The 19,022-nt window shown below is 26.0% G+C and overlaps 2 protein-coding genes across 4 annotated transcripts; one reads left to right on the forward strand and one right to left on the reverse strand.

The window, feature by feature from the left end:
- The first annotated feature begins 3,075 nt into the window (after positions 1–3,075).
- LOC122711671 (glutamine-dependent NAD(+) synthetase) lies at positions 3,076–16,889 on the forward strand. Of its 3 annotated transcripts, none has more exons than XR_006346146.1 (13): positions 3,076–3,534; positions 12,596–12,791; positions 13,235–13,490; positions 13,588–13,780; positions 14,125–14,365; positions 14,452–14,691; positions 14,793–14,908; positions 14,992–15,296; positions 15,368–15,576; positions 15,655–15,880; positions 15,948–16,124; positions 16,208–16,518; positions 16,589–16,889. XR_006346146.1 is itself a non-coding variant. In XM_043930671.1 (13 exons), exons 2-13 carry the CDS (start codon positions 12,646–12,648, stop codon positions 16,615–16,617), a joined length of 2,241 nt encoding a protein of 746 aa, XP_043786606.1. In that variant the 5' UTR covers positions 3,076–3,534; positions 12,596–12,645; the 3' UTR covers positions 16,618–16,889. The 3 variants fall into 3 exon arrangements, 2 of the variants coding, with proteins under 2 accessions (XP_043786606.1, XP_043786607.1); XM_043930671.1 differs by having other exon boundaries at positions 16,208–16,310; XM_043930672.1 differs by lacking the exons at positions 16,208–16,518; positions 16,589–16,889 and having other exon boundaries at positions 15,655–15,866; positions 15,948–16,078.
- LOC122711672 (cytosolic carboxypeptidase 2-like) lies at positions 3,773–11,000 on the reverse strand. The gene is made up of 15 exons (XM_043930673.1): positions 10,661–11,000; positions 9,944–10,161; positions 9,240–9,392; positions 8,658–8,962; positions 8,421–8,567; positions 8,130–8,241; positions 7,265–7,507; positions 6,751–7,083; positions 6,025–6,252; positions 5,838–5,929; positions 5,532–5,763; positions 5,048–5,144; positions 4,773–4,971; positions 4,465–4,668; positions 3,773–4,379 (listed from the first exon to the last, which is right to left on the reverse strand). Exons 1-15 carry the CDS (start codon positions 10,731–10,733, stop codon positions 3,773–3,775), a joined length of 3,243 nt encoding a protein of 1,080 aa, XP_043786608.1. The 5' UTR covers positions 10,734–11,000.
- Positions 16,890–19,022: the final 2,133 nt, after the last annotated feature.

The following is a 19,022-nucleotide window of genomic DNA, read 5'->3' on the forward strand; positions in this document are numbered from 1 at the left end:
ATACATCGACTGGTGTTTTGAAAAGTATACAATCGTATTTAAAAAAATTAAGTTGAGTTCGAAAAGTTTTTTATTGGTCCACCTACGAAAAAAACGAGAGTACCAGAATATAGTCCTTTTGAAACCATTCAACTTTTATTCGAAACATTTTTCCGTATTGTGAATAATAAACGAGATATTTAACAAAAAGGATAAGTATCGAAATTCCTCGATCGATGAAAAATTTTTGTCCAAAAATTCGATTTTGTATTAGGAGAACATGATACGATAGGAGGTCGATCGAAAAATTTTTCCAAGAAATGACGTCAAATTCTCGGAATCTTTAAAATTCTTAGAAATGACGTCAAATTCTGAGAATTTCTAAATTTCTTGGAACTGACGTCAAATTCTCGGAAATTTCCAAGTTCTCGAATAATAGATCGAAACTTTTAGCCACAAAATCGATCTTAGGAGAACATAATTTAAAAGTTTTCTCACATTTATCATATACTTACCGTTCTCATATTTACTTTTTTTTATCATTTCTCTTAATATTGCCATTTTAGAGCTTTAAAACATTTTTTTTCACAATTTATATGTGATATTTATTATTTTTAAAATTTAGATATTTATTTCTTGCACGCTTCTGTTCTGCAATTCTTAATGCATTTTTTATCATTTTTTTAAATTTTTTAAGAATTCACGAATACATTGAGCATTATTTATTTTCATTATTTGAAATGTTTGAAATGTCGATTGTTTTTAATGAATGATTGCATAATATAATATTATCAAATGTTTGAATAGTATAATTTGACATGTCACGCTTGTTTTTAAAAATATTAAAAAATGTTTCAAATAAAAGTTAAATGGTTTCGAGGGGCATACATCCTTTTGCTATTTATTTTTTTATATATAGAAGCGTAAAAGATTTACAAAAGTGAATGTTGTTTTTTTAAATAAAAGTATACACTTTTTAATACTCCTATTGATATATCTTGGCATTCTCTATAAAAAAGTACTAAGGCATAAAGTAGCAAAAAATTTATAGAAAATAATTAAATTTAATTAAATATTTTTTAAACTAATGGTTTTTTACTATATATGGCTTAATGATTTTTTATAGAGAATACCATGGTACATCGACTGATGCATTAAAAATTATATGATTCTATTTAAAAAAATGAAATTGAGCTTGAGTAGTTTTTTATAAATACACCTACGAAAAAACTGAGGGCACCAGAATATAGCTCTTTCGAAACCATTCAATTTTTATTCCAAGCATTTTTTAATATTATTGATAATAAACGAGATATTTAAGAAAAAAGATTAAGATCGAAATTTCCTGAGCGATAGTAAAATTATTGTCCAAAAGTCGATTTTGTATTAGGAGAACATAAATTGATAGGAGATCGTTCGAGAAATTTTTCCAGGAATTTCGACAATTCTTGGAACTGACGTCAAATTCTTGGAATTTTCGAAATTCTTGGAAATGACGTCAAATTCCTGGAATTATCGAAATTCTTGAACGAAAAAAATTTTTCGCCAATTTGTCGATTTTGTATTAGGAGAACATGATACGATAGGAGGTCGATCGAAAAATTTTTCTAGGAATTTCGACAGTTCTTGGAAGTGACGTTAAATTCTTGGAATTTTCAAAATTCTTGGAAATGAAATCATCAAATTCCTGAAATTATCGAAATTCTTGAACGAAAAAAATTTTTGGCCAATTTGTTTTAATGTTTTATATTTTTTTTATACTTATTTTTGCACATTCTTAATTTTTTGAAATGTCATATTTTCAAAAATTGAAGAAAGAAGAAAAGATATAAAATTATATCTTCTTACAATATATAAAAAAATATAATAGATGTATATATAAAACATATATAAGAATATATATATATATATTATACATATATGTATACATAAAATATATGTATATAAGGGCAGATATATATATTTTTGACATCTTATATATAAAAATTAATAAAATAGATATATATAAAGAATAGATTGAATGGACTTTGATAAACTTTTAAATCGATATGATAAAAAAAATAATAAAAAAATAATTAGCCTCAGCACATACATTTTGTAGACTAAAAATATAAAGAAAGGAAGAAAATAATAAAAAGATAAAAATAAAGTAAAAATTAATACCATCTCTATAGTGTCTTAGATAAAATAAATGCAGACAAGGAAAGAAAATAATAGAAAAAAAAGAATAAAAATAGGATAAGAATTAATTATTATCGCCATCTTGTGAGTGATATCAAAGATAAAGTAGTATAAAAAACTGACAATCAGCGCCATCTCTTGAATATTAAAAATATTTCTTTAAAAGTAAATTAAGAATCAAAGATTAGCATTAAGAGATGGCATTAATGGTTAATTCTTATTCTATCTATTCTTTTTCTATTATTTGTTTTCTTTGTATTTGTTTTATCTAAGATACTCTAGAGATGGCACTAATTGCACAATTTTTATTTTATTTTTGTTTTTCTTTCATTATTTGCTTTTTTTGTTTATATTTATTTTTGATATGAACATAGACGAGATACAAAATGTTAATTGAACACATTTTATCATTTTTTTAAGAAGTGTAAAAAAGAAGTAAAAAAAATATAAATATTACATTCTTAACTTTATAATGTATTTTTAAGAAGATGCAAAATACATATATGATATACAATTTAAAACATTGTTCAGCGATAATGCCGAATATTAATAGTTTAAATAAATAAATTTAAAGCAATACAGTTTATAAATAAAAAGAAAACATATTAGGAATTTTTATTCATTATTTATATGAAATGTAATAAAGATACATAAGATGAGATATATAATATTTTCCATGATGTCAATATATATATATTGTATATAGTATTAATTCATTTGATAAAATAAACACAAAGAAATAATAAAGATATCTTTAAAATATACTTTCACTTATTTATTTTGTTAATGACACTTGAAATATTTAAAGCAAAAAATCTAATCATACACATATGATTATTATTTACAATTCTGACTAACATCAGATGGCAGCACCTTGTTAAAAACAGTAATTGTTTTTACGATAGTAGTTAAATTCACGATTAAAAATCTTTTTAAGATAATCCCAATATTAGTGACGAATATAATAATATAGTGATTCTTGAACAGAATTTCATTGCTTTATGTGCAAATTGTGTTAAAAACTTAAAAAATTCAATGACAATATAATATATTGAAAAATTTCAAAATAAGTTTTTTAAAAATTTATACATTTTAAAAGATTTTCGTTTAAAAAAGCCCATTTTAAAAATACATTTCCATTAGACGATTTATTATAACAGTGATAAATTGTTTTAACGGAAATTGGGATTAAAAATGTTGATAAGAATTTGTGAGGTTATGTTTTTGTTGAATCGTAAATTCATCAATTTCTCGTAAAAAACACATGGAAAAATAGCACGATTTTCGCGCATGTCATTTAAATAACGCGGGATTAATATCTGAAAACAATTTTTGATATTTGTTCTTTTTATCCCGTTTAATCGGCGGAAAATTGTAAGTATATTGATTAATTATTTTATGCTTTAATTAATATATTGGAAAGATTCGTTACGTAACAATTGAAGTTTTTAATCAAATGGTGATAAAGAATGGTACATTCAAGAAACATTAATTTTATATTATCTTTATTATTAGATATAACAAATATACGAAGTATATTTAAAAATTCGAATAAGAACTTCAATTATGAAATATATTGATCAAAATGTCAATATACATTTTATCAAATCTTTTACGCATTACGTAACGTATTAGCGCTAATTGCACGTTTTTTCTTTCCTGTTATGGCAGTCGATTTTATTTTTTTTGATTGTTTCTTTTTTTTACATTTTTTCTTTAAAATTTCTTGTGTATGAGAATTAGCAGAATCATCTGATGAAAAACTGTCGCATAAAGGGACAATTAAAGGTTGTAACTGTATATGGGATCGTGAATGTGTTTGCAAATGCATTTCGGATTTTGTAATGCTCGATATTTTTTCCCCATTAGAAATAGAGCCATTTTTGTGATGTTTTCTTTTGTATTCGTTTTTAAGTTGTCGCGTTTGTACTTTAGAAGGCATTTCGAGCGTAACTAGTTTTAAAGAATCTGCTTTAATAGTTAAAAAAGATGTTTTACCACGACGCATTTCTTCCATTCTAGAATTGGTCATTTTTTGCCATTTAAGAGGAACTTTCTTTTTCTTTGGTTTCTGTTCAATATTCTCGAGTTGATTTTCTAATCGCAAATTAGTATCATTTGAATATATCGATTTTTTATGTTTATATTTATTTTGTATTTCTTTTGTATTACTTTTCATAGTAAAATATTCAAAAAATTGCAATTTTTTCATATCTCTTCTAAAATAAAAATAAAACAAAATATTGAATATTTAAATTTACTATTTAAATATTTATCAATAATATTTAAGAAAATTTAGCATACTTTAACAATGCCTCACTATCTGTTTTATCTTGCCTTAACGCCATATTGGATATTCCCCAACTTAATGGTTCCCGTACAAAAGGATGCGCAATATTCTTCTCGATATTTTCCGTAACTCCCATCCATATTTGTTGTCGCAGTGAACTAAGTTTAATTTGTATGTCCTGACTTCTTAACGCAACAGGGGAATGGTGTCTCAATGTTCTATATAAATTTAAACATATAATTATTATATTAAACATATAATTATTATTATTTATAAATTTTAATATTTTTTTTTCTCAAAACATTTTTCTATAATATTTCACCTGACCAAGCGAAGACAATGTGATTCTCTGTTCGCTTTTGCTTTCTCCTTAATAACACTGAAATTTTCGTCCAATGATATGCTACGAGATCTCGCTATTTCCGGCAATACTAAACTATCATTGGTGACATCATTTGTTTCTTTCTGCGTAAATTGAATAGCATCTTCTTTAGAATATCCGAGAATTTTTGCTGAAGAATCTGATAAAGATAAATTTTATTCTTATATTTTTTACTTTACTTTACCTTACATCTAATTATAATGATATGACTTTACGTTCTTGTTTCGTTGTTTCTTCATCCGCTGAATCATTATACTCGCAAAAATCGCTACCAGGATCTGTAGTTGGCAAATCCATCACTGTCCTTCTCGTCTAAATATCAATCCATAATGTATAACAAATACATATTAATATGTAACATAATATATGACACATGATACATGACCCATATATTAAGTTACATTTTGTACATGAAGAAATAGAAAGTAATTAAAAATATTTATAATATGTAATATTTATAATATGAAATTATAATATGTATAATAAATATATATTAATATGTAACATGATACATAACCCATATATTAAGTTACATTTTGTACATGAAGAAATAGAAAGAAATTAAAAATATTTATAATATGAAATTATAATATGTATAATAAATACATATTAATATGTAACATGATACATAACCCATATATTAAGTTACATTTTGTACATGAAGAAATAGAAAGAAATTAAGAATATTTCAAATTTTACCAGCATCTTTCTTCGTCGAAGATAGCTTTTGTTAGTGGCCAGTAGTCCTTTTTTACTCCTTCTTTTAGTCAATTCTAAGCTTCGAAGGGGAATGAATGTTGGTGTAGGGGGTGGTGCATATAGATATTGCGGTGAAACAATTGGTTGCCTCACAGTATAGGTCCATGTGCCCTCCGAGAATCCTATTTCTTCTTCTTCTGAGATTGAATTATCTGATGTGTTTCCTTCATCGCTAACAAATAATAAATATGCATGTCTCTGGTATGAGGGAGTGATATGATGTTTTAACGTTGAAATGATGACTACCTGGAGTAGTCAGTTAAATCGATGTTAGTTGGTTCTTCGGCACTCGAGCCACCCTTCATTAATCTGATAATTATTTTGTTCCGAAGCCTTTCCTTTGCATGTTCCAATAAATAAATTATCACGATTAATATGTAGATTCAGTCAAAATGGAAGGGCGCGTGTTCACGAAGAATATATCATAATTTACCTTGACAGGATCTGGATCGAAAAAATCCAACAAAGTCTCGCAAAACACTTTTCCAATTTGCTCGTAATCTTGAGTAGAAAAATGGGTCCCAGATCTAGAACCTATTCTTGTTCCTCCCATCGATGCTTCCATCGTGTAACTGTTCTGCACCCCCATAGACCAAACTACAACCCTTCCTGTACCCTCTTTACCCTTCTCCATGTGAAATTTGCAATTTTCGAATGAGAACTAAAAAATTAAATCTTGTTCGAGATTTAAGGAAGAAAGAGAAATATAGTGCCTGATTAACTATTGCACTTTTAATTAATCCATTTCTTCTGAAAAATTGAAATTTCTGAGACACACACACACACACACATATATTGTTATTCCAGAAATTGTCAGATGAGGATGATTTTTGAGATAATTTCAAACCCGATATTTTTCATTAATAATTCGTTAATAAAGTCGAAATTTGCTTGAAATTATCTCTTGAAGAATCAACCTATTGTCGGTTTATTTTTAGGATATTTTATAAAAACATGTACATATACATCGTAAAAAAAAATAAAATACGAACAAGAAATGTTTCTTTTTCTCGATTTCTAAAGTGACAAAAAATTCATAACATGTTTCGATTACGATCCTGCGTAATTAATTAAGCAATATTGTATTTGTTATTAATCTTATTACTATTTTACAGTGTAAAAAATATGTGAAAATAAATCTACGATTTAAATCACTCACTTTATCAGCTGCATTCTTGTGCAGCATTAGAGGGAACACTTGCTCAGAAAGTCTAATATGCGAAGCGGTTTTTTTGCTCTCACAACCATAAATGAATATATTGTGCTTCCTAGAGTGAGCGTGGAGATCACAATAAATTGCCACTCCGCATTCTTCCAATAATCGGCGAATCATTAATTTAGTGTGCCATATGGAGGGATAGCTTTCTCTCATCACGGTTCTGTATTGTCTGTTTAAATCTTTCCCCGATAACGAGCAACGATTGTTGCCTACGATAACGCCATCTGGATTCAGCATAGGAACTAATTTGAACACAAATCTTTCACGAAGTACCTACGTTTGTTAAAAATCTTTCTCAATACATTTATTGAGATTGCATTTTAATTTATATAACAATACAAACAACATTTAGATATATGCACATTTTATGGATAATGATATTTGAAAAGAAGCAGTGAAATTAAGATTAAAATTGAAATTAAGATTGTGATATTATCTGTTGAGAAATACATACTCTGGCTTGATTCGATTCTCCAGTTAAAAAATCAATAATTCCTTTCATTGTCCAGCTAGATGGTGTTTCACCAGGATGAACTCTTGCCGTGATAACGATACCTCTTTTTCTTTGTACTTCCTCGTATGTAGGGGCAGTAATGGTTAAATAATAAACTCCATTTCCTGCCAGTGTACGGCATAATAATCTCAATTTGGTATATCTAGATTTTATGGGATCGGCGACTAGTTTGCTGAGATATTCCTAAAAATTTTCCAATGATTTTTCTTCAATATATTTAAGATAAGGAAAAAAATTTCCTTTACCATTCATAATTTTTATACAATAGTTGAAATAATAAGTACAAATGACCTTTTCTTTAATAATATTTAAACTATTTAATCATATTTGAATTTAAATCAATAAATTTTTTGAGATGCTGTAAATCGCTTAGAAATTATTATTTTTATCAATTTTGTAAATTCTTATTCACGGATTTATTTAATTTTTGTTTTCAGCAAATAATGTAAAATGTAAAAATAATTTTGGATGAAGAAATTTAGAATAGATTAAAGAAAACTATTAATTTATAACTATTCTTAATTTGTTCATTTTAAATATCAATAAATTTGTAATATAAGAATAAAGAAATTGATAAAAATAAGAATTAAAAGCATAAAGAATATACTGCAACATCTTAATAACTTAACTTTCAGAAATTGTATATTAAATAAAAAAAAAATTAGAGACAATTATCTATTACATATTTGATGAATATTGTTATTTATTATCACATGCTGCCTTTAACAATAAGTTTCAATGAATTAATTCAATCAATTTAATAAGAAAAAATAAAAAATACAAACATACTTTATTATTATATTACCTGTAAGTCGGTATAAGTATATGGATAACAATGTGCCAAATAGACAGTGTCTCTGTCGTGAGGAAAAGAAATGTTAAACGTCAATGTATGCTTTTCTTTTTCCTCGTCACTTCTGAAAAACAAAATACTTGTAATAAAAAATTAGGAATATTTGAAATCTGAATATTTCGAAACCTTTTCAAATTCAATATTAAAAAACAATATTAAATTTATACTTAATATTTTTTGTATTAAAAAAATTATTATTATTATTATTATTGTCAAAACGTCTGAGTAGATAATAACACGTACGACGAATCATTTCTGTAATAAGCAATATTTTCTCCGCATCTTCTCCAACCGACAGCTCGTTTCTTGGCGTCTTCGATTGAATACAAAAGTGGTCGAAGACCTTCGTTATAGAGGCTTTCATCTTTGCTAAGATTCACAATAGACAATCTGAAATTGTTTCAAGTTTTTTCAACTTATAATTCGTATTAATATATTAATCCTCTTAATAGAAAATTTAACTTAAAATTAAAAGTTCACCTATAATTCGTTCTACTTCTTGTATTCGATATTCTAAAGTAATACCATTGCGTGTGTCTTTGAGTATAAAGATCTTTTCTAAGATAGAGTTGATAATACGTGTCCGTGATCTTAACTACTTTACAAAGATTTCCAGATTCGAAACGGGATTCAAAATGTAAATCGGTGTTAGTATCCGTTACATTAGTCACTTTGGTTAATAGGAACACATTGTCGCTAGTGTCAACATCCTTTGACCCGTTTTCATCCAAATCTGTTGGAAATTCCGTTGGAACTGTGTTCCCGCCTACGCAAGATCTACTAAACTGTTGATCGTTAAATATATATATTATTAATCTTTTGAAAACCTTACTGATTTAAAACTGGATAAAATTTGAAATAATTTAAAACAAATAATCCTCCATTGCAGAATCGAGATTAAGATATGACCATTTATCCAGAAAGATAAGAAGAATTATGGAGAATAATTTATTTGCAAAATCTTATATAATTAAGAAAATATTATTTCTATTTCAAAAATCTATTTCCCCTCTGTTAATATAAACATATATTTTACTATCACATGAAGTATCATCGACTTACATAACTAGTGACACCAGTTGGGTGATATCGAAATATGACAGTTCCAAGCTCATCTCCTAATGGCTTTGGTTTCGGTTCCTTTCCGGTTGGCACGTAGAATGGTTCTGGAACGAGGGGAGCGTATTCAATGTGTCGTACTCTTTCTGGAAGTACCTAAAATATTAATTACTCAATTATATTGTTCGAATAATGATTTAAACTATTAAAAAAATTAAAAATAAAATTTTATTAATATTGATACAAAATTAATATTAATTTTTCTTTTTAAGTTTCTTATTAATAATTATTTGAATAAGAATTATTTGAATTTCAATGATGTATACGTATGAAGAATTTTATTATTATTTATTTTTTATTTTTTATTATTATTGTTTAAAATAATAATAAGAATTTAGAATTTATTTATAGATATTTTAAATAGATTTATTTTTTATTACTTATTTCACAAATAAATAATCCTGATTTTAAATTGCTCTCTTTTTTAATATATTAGAATTTTATATTTTCCTATATAAAAATATTTTTATTATTTGATATTTATTTTATCAATCCTTTAATAATAATAATATATATATTATATTAATTATATTTTAATAATATTATAATATTATATATTATAATTATATTATAATTTTATATAAAAAAATATATTAAATATTAAATATCATTGAGCTATCTTTGTAATTAAATAAGTAGTTACATACCTCGCATTCTGTAGGCCATCTAGCAGCTTCACGAGTAATTCCATCTATTATGCAATGAGTATCCAATAAGCTTCGAAGAGTCTCTTGCGACTGATTATCTCTGGTTCCAAATGGAATAGAGAACAATGATAATTCCGTTTCTCGTCGTGGTATCTCACATTGTCCTAACTGCAGCAATTGCAATTCTTGAAGTTTTTTTAAATTTGCCAGCGTACTGCCTGTATTAATAACGAATTCTATATTAATATAATGAATGTTATTTTATTTACTTGCAATAAATGCACTTTTAATTTTAAATTTTAAAAAACATTTTGATAATATAAAATTATACATAAAATTGTAAATATATGAAGTTTAAATTAAAGGATTGATATATCAAATAAATATCAAATAATAAAAATTTTTTTATATAGGAAAATATAAAATTCTAAATTTCATTTTAAATGAAAATATAATGATAAAATAAAACTTTATTTTGAGTAATATATTATTTAAATAATAATAATATATTTAAAAGAAATTATTTTAATGTTAATATGTTAATGATAATATTTTTATATAACTTTAAGTGTATTTCTTTTTATATTTTTTGATATAAAAATTTGAGATAAATTTTCTATTTTCTTATTCTTTAAATAATATTTTAGAATTTATTTGCAAATATTTCTTATTTCTGTTTGTTATATTATAACATATATTATAAAGGATTAAACTTACCAGGAATCGGTTGAATCGGGAAAAGCATAGCTTGAAGTTCCTTCACCTTACTACTAGTCGAAAGATCTTTCATTTTTCGTTATCTTTCATCTGCTTGATCATTTTTCTCTTCGTTCTTCAACTTTATTGCCTCGAAACTTTCAAATTTATTTTCGCTCAAATTGCAATCAATCATCCACAAAAGTCTTCCATCCAACAAACACTTTGCAATCGTGTTCATTTTCTTTAATTTTTATTCCTATATATTTTATAGAAATCTTTTTTTTTTTAATCATTTGTCGAATCAAATCTTTGATCATTCTTTAAAAACATCTTTCAAATTTCATTGAATGTTATAGGATTAATTAATTTCGTGTGATGTGTTCCCTGAACGAATTTAGCGCGTGAACTGCCAGCAGGAAAATACGCCTTTCAGTGAAAAGGAACGTAAAAGCTGACTTGTCGATTGCCTGACAACGGAGAAATAGGGGCGGAGCTTTCTCGTTCATCGCTCTATTCTGATGGATGATCATTTGCACGCAATAAGAAAAATAAGAAAAATAAGAAAAATAAGTTGTTGAAATAGATGAAATTGAAATTAATATTTTCATTTCTTTGAATGATATAGGATTTTGCAAATAATTATATAAATAAATAGTATTTTAAATGAATATTCTAATACCAACTTATATAAATATTATTCCAAAATGAATATTTCAGTGAAATTATTTCTTATAATAATAATATAATTATAGTTATATTTTTTATGATTCATTGAATTAGAAGATAATAATAATGAGAAAATATATTATTTCAAATAATAATAATTTAAATAAGCAGTTTTTAATTTTAACATTATTAGTTTAATATAAATATATCAAAGTCTTATTATTGTACAATATTAATATGGAGTACTTTTGAACTTTAATCTATTCTAGGTCAAAATAATAATTGATATGTATACAAAAATGTCAATTGAGATGTATTCATTTAAATTATAATTAATTTAATTTTGCATTAGATGAAGCGAGATAGAAAATAAATCTGAATCGATATTTTTGTATACCAATTCATATATTTGATATGTATAGTATATATGTATTACATATTTTATGTGTTTTAATGATTTTCAAAGTTATTCCATTAATATTATTCCATTAATTGCTTAATATTATTAATATAATATAACATAAATAATGAAATCTATTTTAAATATTTAAGAAATAAAAAATGAAAAATAGGACATAATTAACTTAAATGCTTATTGTTTTCAATTAAAAATAAATATTTTATTTAATATGTTCTATCTTATCAAATTTGAATATAAATACTAAGTGATACCTACTTGATTAAATAACTCATAACTAATTTTAAATTTTTCTCAATTTTAGTATTGGAATTTTATTTTGATTCATTATAAAAATGATGTTATCGATTTTTTTTAACAGTTATTAGTTTTCTCAATTCTTTTAAACCTCAATCTTTGCAATTGAATATCTTGTTTTACAATCATGCTATGGAGAAAATTGTAAAAAATTATATCTTGTTTTACAATCTGAATTTTTGAAATATTTCTGCAATTTATAAAGATTAATTGTGACAAGGATGATATATCAGAAAACAATATTAATTTAAAAGCATTGGCAGTGTCTTCAAATGTTTCTTTTACTTAGTCGCATGAAACAGTTAAGCAATTTACTTATACATCCCTTTCCTGACTGAAAATTATTGATCAATCAAGTTTGTCGGACTCAAGAATGGATATGCTGTTATTTCCTGGGCGAATATTCTTTCCACTAATCAATGAGCTTTCAATTGATAGACAAGGATCGATCGATTGTCCATTTATCGATATTCATTGTATCTTTCCAATTATATAAATGTTTACGTTACAATTTCCAAGTAATTTTTCGCTTTTCTATCAATAAAATTATATTGTTTTTTCTGTTTTTACAGGTAGATCACATTAATTTTCGTTTTATTTAAAATATTCGAAAAAGAAAAAGATGGGCCGAACGGTGACAGTGGCAGTTTGCACATTAAATCAATGGGCATTAGACTTTGACGGAAATTCTAGAAGAATTTTGCAAAGTATTCAAGAAGCTAAAGATGCTGGCGCTACCTACAGAAGCGGACCAGAGTTAGAAATTTGGTAAAATTTCTTCTTCTCTAAAAAAAAAAATAGAAATCATTCATTTAATGTGGAATTTATAATATATATTTTCATCCATAACATATAGAATTTTTTTCCTGTATAATATATAAATAAATTTAAAAATAGTATTCAAAGTTGTATTTATAAACTGAATGAAGAAATATGAATTATGAAAGAATGAAAACATTAGTAGCCAAGAATAATAAAAAGAGTTATAAAAGAAATATAAAAAAGAAAGATAATGAAAAAAAAAACTTAATTCTTCTATTATTATTAATGAAATATACGTTATTATAATATACTTACTAATACAATAAAATTTAGTGAAATTTATTAATGATTTATTAATTCTTTTTAAGAAATAAGAAAAATTAAAAAAATGTTCATGTATAAAATAGACAGAAGTATAAATTAAAAACATCATTTATTTATTTTTACAGTGGTTATAGCTGTGAGGATCATTTTTATGAATCAGACACGTTATTCCATAGCTGGGAAGTACTTGCAATGATTCTTAAATCGACCGTTGCTGAAGATATGCTTATCGATGTCGGTATGCCGGTCATGCATAAAAATGTGACGTATAATTGCAGAGTGGCCTTTCTGAATCGACGAATTCTGCTCATCAGACCCAAGATGCAAATGTGCGAGGACGGCAATTACAGAGAATCCAGATGGTTTTCACCGTGGACCAAGGTTATTCTTTGAAATTATACATATAAGAATTTCCCGATTTTCTAAGTCTCAATATTATGTATTGTTTGAGTCAAATAATTATTAATTATTTATATAGGAACGTATGGTGGAGGACTATTTTCTACCTAGAATGATATCTCAGATCACCAATCAAACAGTGGTGCCGTTTGGTGATGCTGTTATTTCGACTAGAGACACATGTATAGGTTTTGAAATATGCGAAGAATTATGGAATCCAATGAGCAATCATATTCCAATGTCTTTGGATGGTGTTGAAATTATTGCGAATGGTAGCTGAAAATATTATAGTACATGCACAGTACTACAGAGTTTTAGAGTTAATTTTTTTCGAAAGTATTAATTAAATTAACGACTATTATTTTTAATATTTAATAATTTATTTGAATATTATATTATACAAATTTTTATATGTGAAATCTCTCTTTGTTAATATAATTTTAATAATGCCATAGATTCATCATACATTAAAAATTAGATTGAAAATTAAAAAGAAATAATTTTAATATAAATCCAATTCTAAAACTTGTAGATGCATCATATATAATAATCTTCATTTTTAATTTTTTTTGAAAGAAGAACTTATATATTTATATTTATAATTTTGTTTTTGAAGGTAGTGGCTCATATTTTGAATTACGGAAAGCATATGTCACTGTGGACTTAGTTAAATCAGCTACATTTAAATCTGGTGGTTGTTATATGTTTAGTAATTTAAGGGGTTGTGATGGTGCTAGAGTTTATTTTAATGGAGGCTCTTGCATTGCTTTAAATGGTCAGATTTTAAATCGTGGCAAGCAGTTTGCTTTGGATGAAGTAGAAATCATTGTTGCGACTTTTGATTTGGAAGACATAAGGTCTGTAATATTTACTAAACTTTAAAGATTGTAATATTCGTTAAAATTTAATTTCAATTTAATCGAATTGTTTATTTTTTTTATAGAAGTTATAGAAACAATATTAGATCAAGGTCACATCTAGCAGCCAGATCACCAAGTTACCCACGTGTAAAAGTAGATTTTGCTTTAACTTCCGAAAATTTGATTTCCACTCCTCCTGATCGACCAATCGATATAGATCTAGGTCCTTACGAAAATGAAAATATAACGGGAAAACTTTCTTATCATACTGTTAATGAAGAAATTTCAATGGCACCTGCTTGCTGGCTTTGGGATTACTTGAGGTTTGTCTATTTATAATTATATATATAAGCTATACTTAATATAATTTAATCGTTTTGATTTTTGATCTAAATGTTTTTTATTCTTTTTTTTTTTTGAAAAGGCGTTCTTGCCAAGGTGGTTTTTTTTTGCCTTTGAGTGGTGGTGTTGATTCAGCTTCATCAGCATGTATGGTTTATTCTATGTGTGATATGATAGTGAACTCTGTTAAAAAAGGAGGTATTATAATTGTTTATACATATTATTATATGTATTATTATTTTTCTAATCGTAAAGGATATATTTAATAAATGATTGATTAGATCTACAGGTATTATCTGACATCAGGAAAATAGTTGGTGATTTTGAATATGTGCCAACTGATCCAAAACAACTATGCAATATTCTTCTAGTCACATGCTATATGGCAACTGAAAACTCATCTGCTGAAACAAAAACACGAGCTGCCGAACTTGCTAACCAAATTGGTTCTTATCATCATAGTATAATTATTGATGCTGCTGTATCTGCTATTTTGTCCATTTTCCAACAAGTCGCTAAGCTAACACCAAGATTTAAAGTGCAAGGAGGATCTCCTAGAGAAAATTTAGCTCTACAAAATATACAAGTTAGTTTCAATTTTTTATAATTTTTATGAAAAGAAAATAAATAAGTTTTAAATTATTATAATTTTTTAAGGCTCGTTTAAGAATGGTAATATCTTATTTGTTTGCCCAATTGATGCTCTGGGTTAGAGGACGACCAGGTGGTCTTCTAGTATTAGGAAGCAGTAATGTTGACGAGGCGCTTCGAGGATACTTCACTAAATATGATTGTAGTAGTGCTGATATCAATCCTATTGGTGGAATAGCAAAGAATGATTTAAAATCGTTTCTTTCTTACTTTAGGTTAATATTTTAATAATTAATATTTTTTAAAAACTTTATTTTTTAAATATATATAAACAATTATTAATTCTGTTTTAGGAAAAAACATGGAATAACGGCTTTAGATAGTATTTTGGATGCTCCTCCAACTGCAGAATTAGAGCCTCTTCAAGCAGGGCAACTTGCACAGCTTGATGAAATTGATATGGGTATGACATATCAGGAACTTGGTATTTTTGGACGTTTAAGAAAACAAGATTGTGCTGGGCCCTTCACTATGTTTTGTAGACTTGTCCATATGTGGGATAAATGTACTTCAAAAGAAGTAACTAGTCATTAGTCCTTGTCGCTACAAAATGTATCGATATTTTTAAATTTGGATTCATTTATAGGTAGCAGATAAAGTGAAACACTTTTATAGATGTTATGCAATAAATCGGCATAAAATGACTATCTTAACACCATCCTGTCATGCAGAAAGTTATAGTCCTGACGATAACAGATTTGATCATCGACCTTTTTTATACAATCATACATGGAAATGGCAATTTAATGCAATTGATGAACAGGTTAATTATGCTAGAATGTAAAAAATATATTTAAAATAAGTCAAGATGATTTTTTTAGAAAAAAAAAAATCAATTTATTATAGGTGAAACGTTTTCTCAACGAAGAGAAATCACCGAGAGGTCAAAAGGATGCGCCGAAGGTACCGATGAAGCCCAGATACATGATGCTCAGCTCCGTAATTAGTAGTGAGTAAATAAACCAAAAAAAAGTGTACATTATCGCTGACCAAGCTCGAATCGTGGAGAAGACAAAAGCATTGTGAAATCATCTCTAAGAGAATGATTTCCTTGCGTATTTATCGAGCTAAACAGCGTTGATCGACGAATAAGATCATCGATTCCGGAAAGTCGAACGGGCCGCCGACAAACGACCACCCAGTAATTTTGACCCACCGTGCGCATACTTGTTTGTTCTTCATCTCTACCGAAAAATCATCACACATCGGCATCATTCTTTGTTGCAGATAAAACACATCCTGGAGTAGTAGTTTAACCGTAGCAGTAGCTCTCTCTGTCTCTTATCATTTTGATATTGCAGCCTTGCAAATGCATCGAAACACAAGCTTGCTAACCGACTGTTCGTACAATCGACGAATTCTTCATTGCATCGACGCTGTTTCACACATTAAAGATCTTTCTACAAAGAAAATTTGGCTACACTTTATCGTGAGGAAACTCGTAACTGGAAGGATCATATAATTTACAGATTGTATTATATTAATGCAACTAAATGTGAGTAAATATATATTTATGCAAATTGTGTAATTAATTTTTATAATATCCTTCTTCGAATCATTTTATAAATAAGGTAAAACAATTAAAAATTAATTAAAAATAAATTTAGTTGCGGGAATAAACGCAATTAATGTTACTTTTATTATCTTTTCCATTTCTACACAGACAGCGTGTAACCGCATTTCATATGATAGCATCAATAAATGACAAATGGATTGAGAACCTAGATCGATATCTTGATTTAGCTAGTTTAATGTTTCTTCAACTTTTTTAAAATGCGATATACACAATATATTAAACAATCATGTGCATTTTATTTCCATGCATACTATATAACTCGTGTATTAGCGAGTCATATGTACAATTTGACACTCATTCTCAAAAATTTAAACGTACATGGCGCACTATACCAATCCTCGGTTTTTCGTGTAACAAGGAAGAAAAATAGTCGTTCTTGTAGACAATGATAACGACGATATATATTTATTTTTATTTATATATGTATGTATCTATATATGTAATACATATATATATATTATGTATATATGTATATATATATATAGATAATATATATATAAATATATATTTATATATTATTAATAATGTCAATATAATCAAAATTATTAATATATCAATAATATTATAATTAAACATTACAATATACTAGGCGGTGATAATCTTGACAAGTTAAAACGTCAAGATGAATAATTATTGGTAAATATTGGTGTAAATGGTAGCAGGTATAAATGGAAATTTCTATTAATAATGATAATAAAAATATTTAAGCTAATAGTTTGGACAATACTGGACGTAAATTAAATAATCATAATTGAAATAACATTATTAATAATAATAATTAATAATAATAATAATGATAATAATAATTAATAATAATAATAATAATACATAATAAAATAATATTCTAAATAATAAAAAGATTGCGACGAGAAATATATATTTTATTTTCGAGTATTCTCAAGGGGCACAACGCGGATAAAATATGTATACATTATCAATACGAAAAAAAGGTACTGAATAATCAAAGATTAAAACTCTATTTCATCTCGTGCAACCCAATTAATAGTTACTATATACAATCCACCACAATATATTTTCATTCAGTATACTATAAAATAAATTTAAAAAAGATTTCGAAGATAAAATATATCTTGAAAATTTTTATGAAACTATTTACACAAATTAGCTGAAGCTTAATATTATTTGAAAAATTAGAAAATAATTCTAATACGTACACTTTAAACCACTTTTCGTTGTATTTATTTCAGCTTTTATTCATTTTTAGTTATGTAAAAAACTAACGTATGATGTGCTTAAAAATTATGAAATTTTTGCAAATTCCACGTATTTTAATCTAATATTTCTTAAATCAGACTTAAATTATACTATACATCACGTATACCTCAAATATATCATCTTTTACCTATTTCAAGAAATCTAGCGATTTTTTTTTATGTATATATTTCTTATATTTCTTCTTTTATATTTCAATATTACATTAATTTCTTTAGAATCTAATTTTTGTTTTTACTATTAATTGATTTGTTTACAAATTAAGATTGCAATTTATACAAATATTATATTGATCGTGTACTTCAGTCAGCACCCGATTCATTCCTAAAAAGAAAATATATACCCGTTTCGTGGACTAAAATTCGGTTTGTTACCAGGTTGTCATTATCATTATTATCATTATGCATATAATTGAAATTTAATTTGTCAAATTATTTTACTGAAAAAGAATCATTTCTTTAACAACAAGTCGAGTCGAGAATTGATTCACATGTGTCTGCTATTGTATATTGAACCATGTGTAACCCAAATTAACATATGTCCTACCACCGCAGAATTGCACGAAATCCCATTGTGTATGTGTGTACATAACTATATGATGATAATCAAAATCTAGTCTTTCTGATATAATTTGTATCGCTTTAGAAAGTATACTATGTGCCAATAAATATATTTATATATATATATATATATGATAATAAAATAATCGGAATGGATTTTTTAAAATGATGTTTCAAATTTACATTCGAAAAATTATTTTTATACTATTGATATTGTGATATTATGCAATATTATATTAAATTTAAAATTTAATATAATATTATATTATAATATTATATTAAATTTAAAATT

Source organism: Apis laboriosa, unplaced genomic scaffold, assembly GCF_014066325.1.
Source record: "Apis laboriosa isolate Shangri-la unplaced genomic scaffold, ASM1406632v1 scaffold17_cov146, whole genome shotgun sequence".
Taxonomy (NCBI): Eukaryota; Metazoa; Arthropoda; class Insecta; order Hymenoptera; family Apidae; genus Apis; species Apis laboriosa.

Bases quoted from the DNA above. Each gene is read 5' to 3' on its own strand.
- LOC122711672 (XM_043930673.1), bottom strand. From the start codon at position 10,733: ATGAAAGATCTTTCGACTAGTAGTAAGGTGAAGGAACTTCAAGCTATG. The intron at 10,162-10,660 runs GTAAGTTTAATC...TTATTAATACAG, and splicing joins CCCGATTCAACCGATTCCTG to GCAGTACGCTGGCAAATTTA. The intron at 5,930-6,024 runs GTAAATTATGAT...GAACATGCAAAG, and splicing joins TCGATCCAGATCCTGTCAAG to GAAAGGCTTCGGAACAAAAT.
- LOC122711671 (XM_043930671.1), top strand. From the start codon at position 12,646: ATGGGCCGAACGGTGACAGTGGCAGTTTGCACATTAAATCAATGGGCA. The intron at 13,491-13,587 runs GTTATTCTTTGA...TTATTTATATAG, and splicing joins GGTTTTCACCGTGGACCAAG to GAACGTATGGTGGAGGACTA. The intron at 16,311-16,588 runs GTGAGTAAATAA...TCTTTGTTGCAG, and splicing joins GCTCAGCTCCGTAATTAGTA to ATAAAACACATCCTGGAGTA.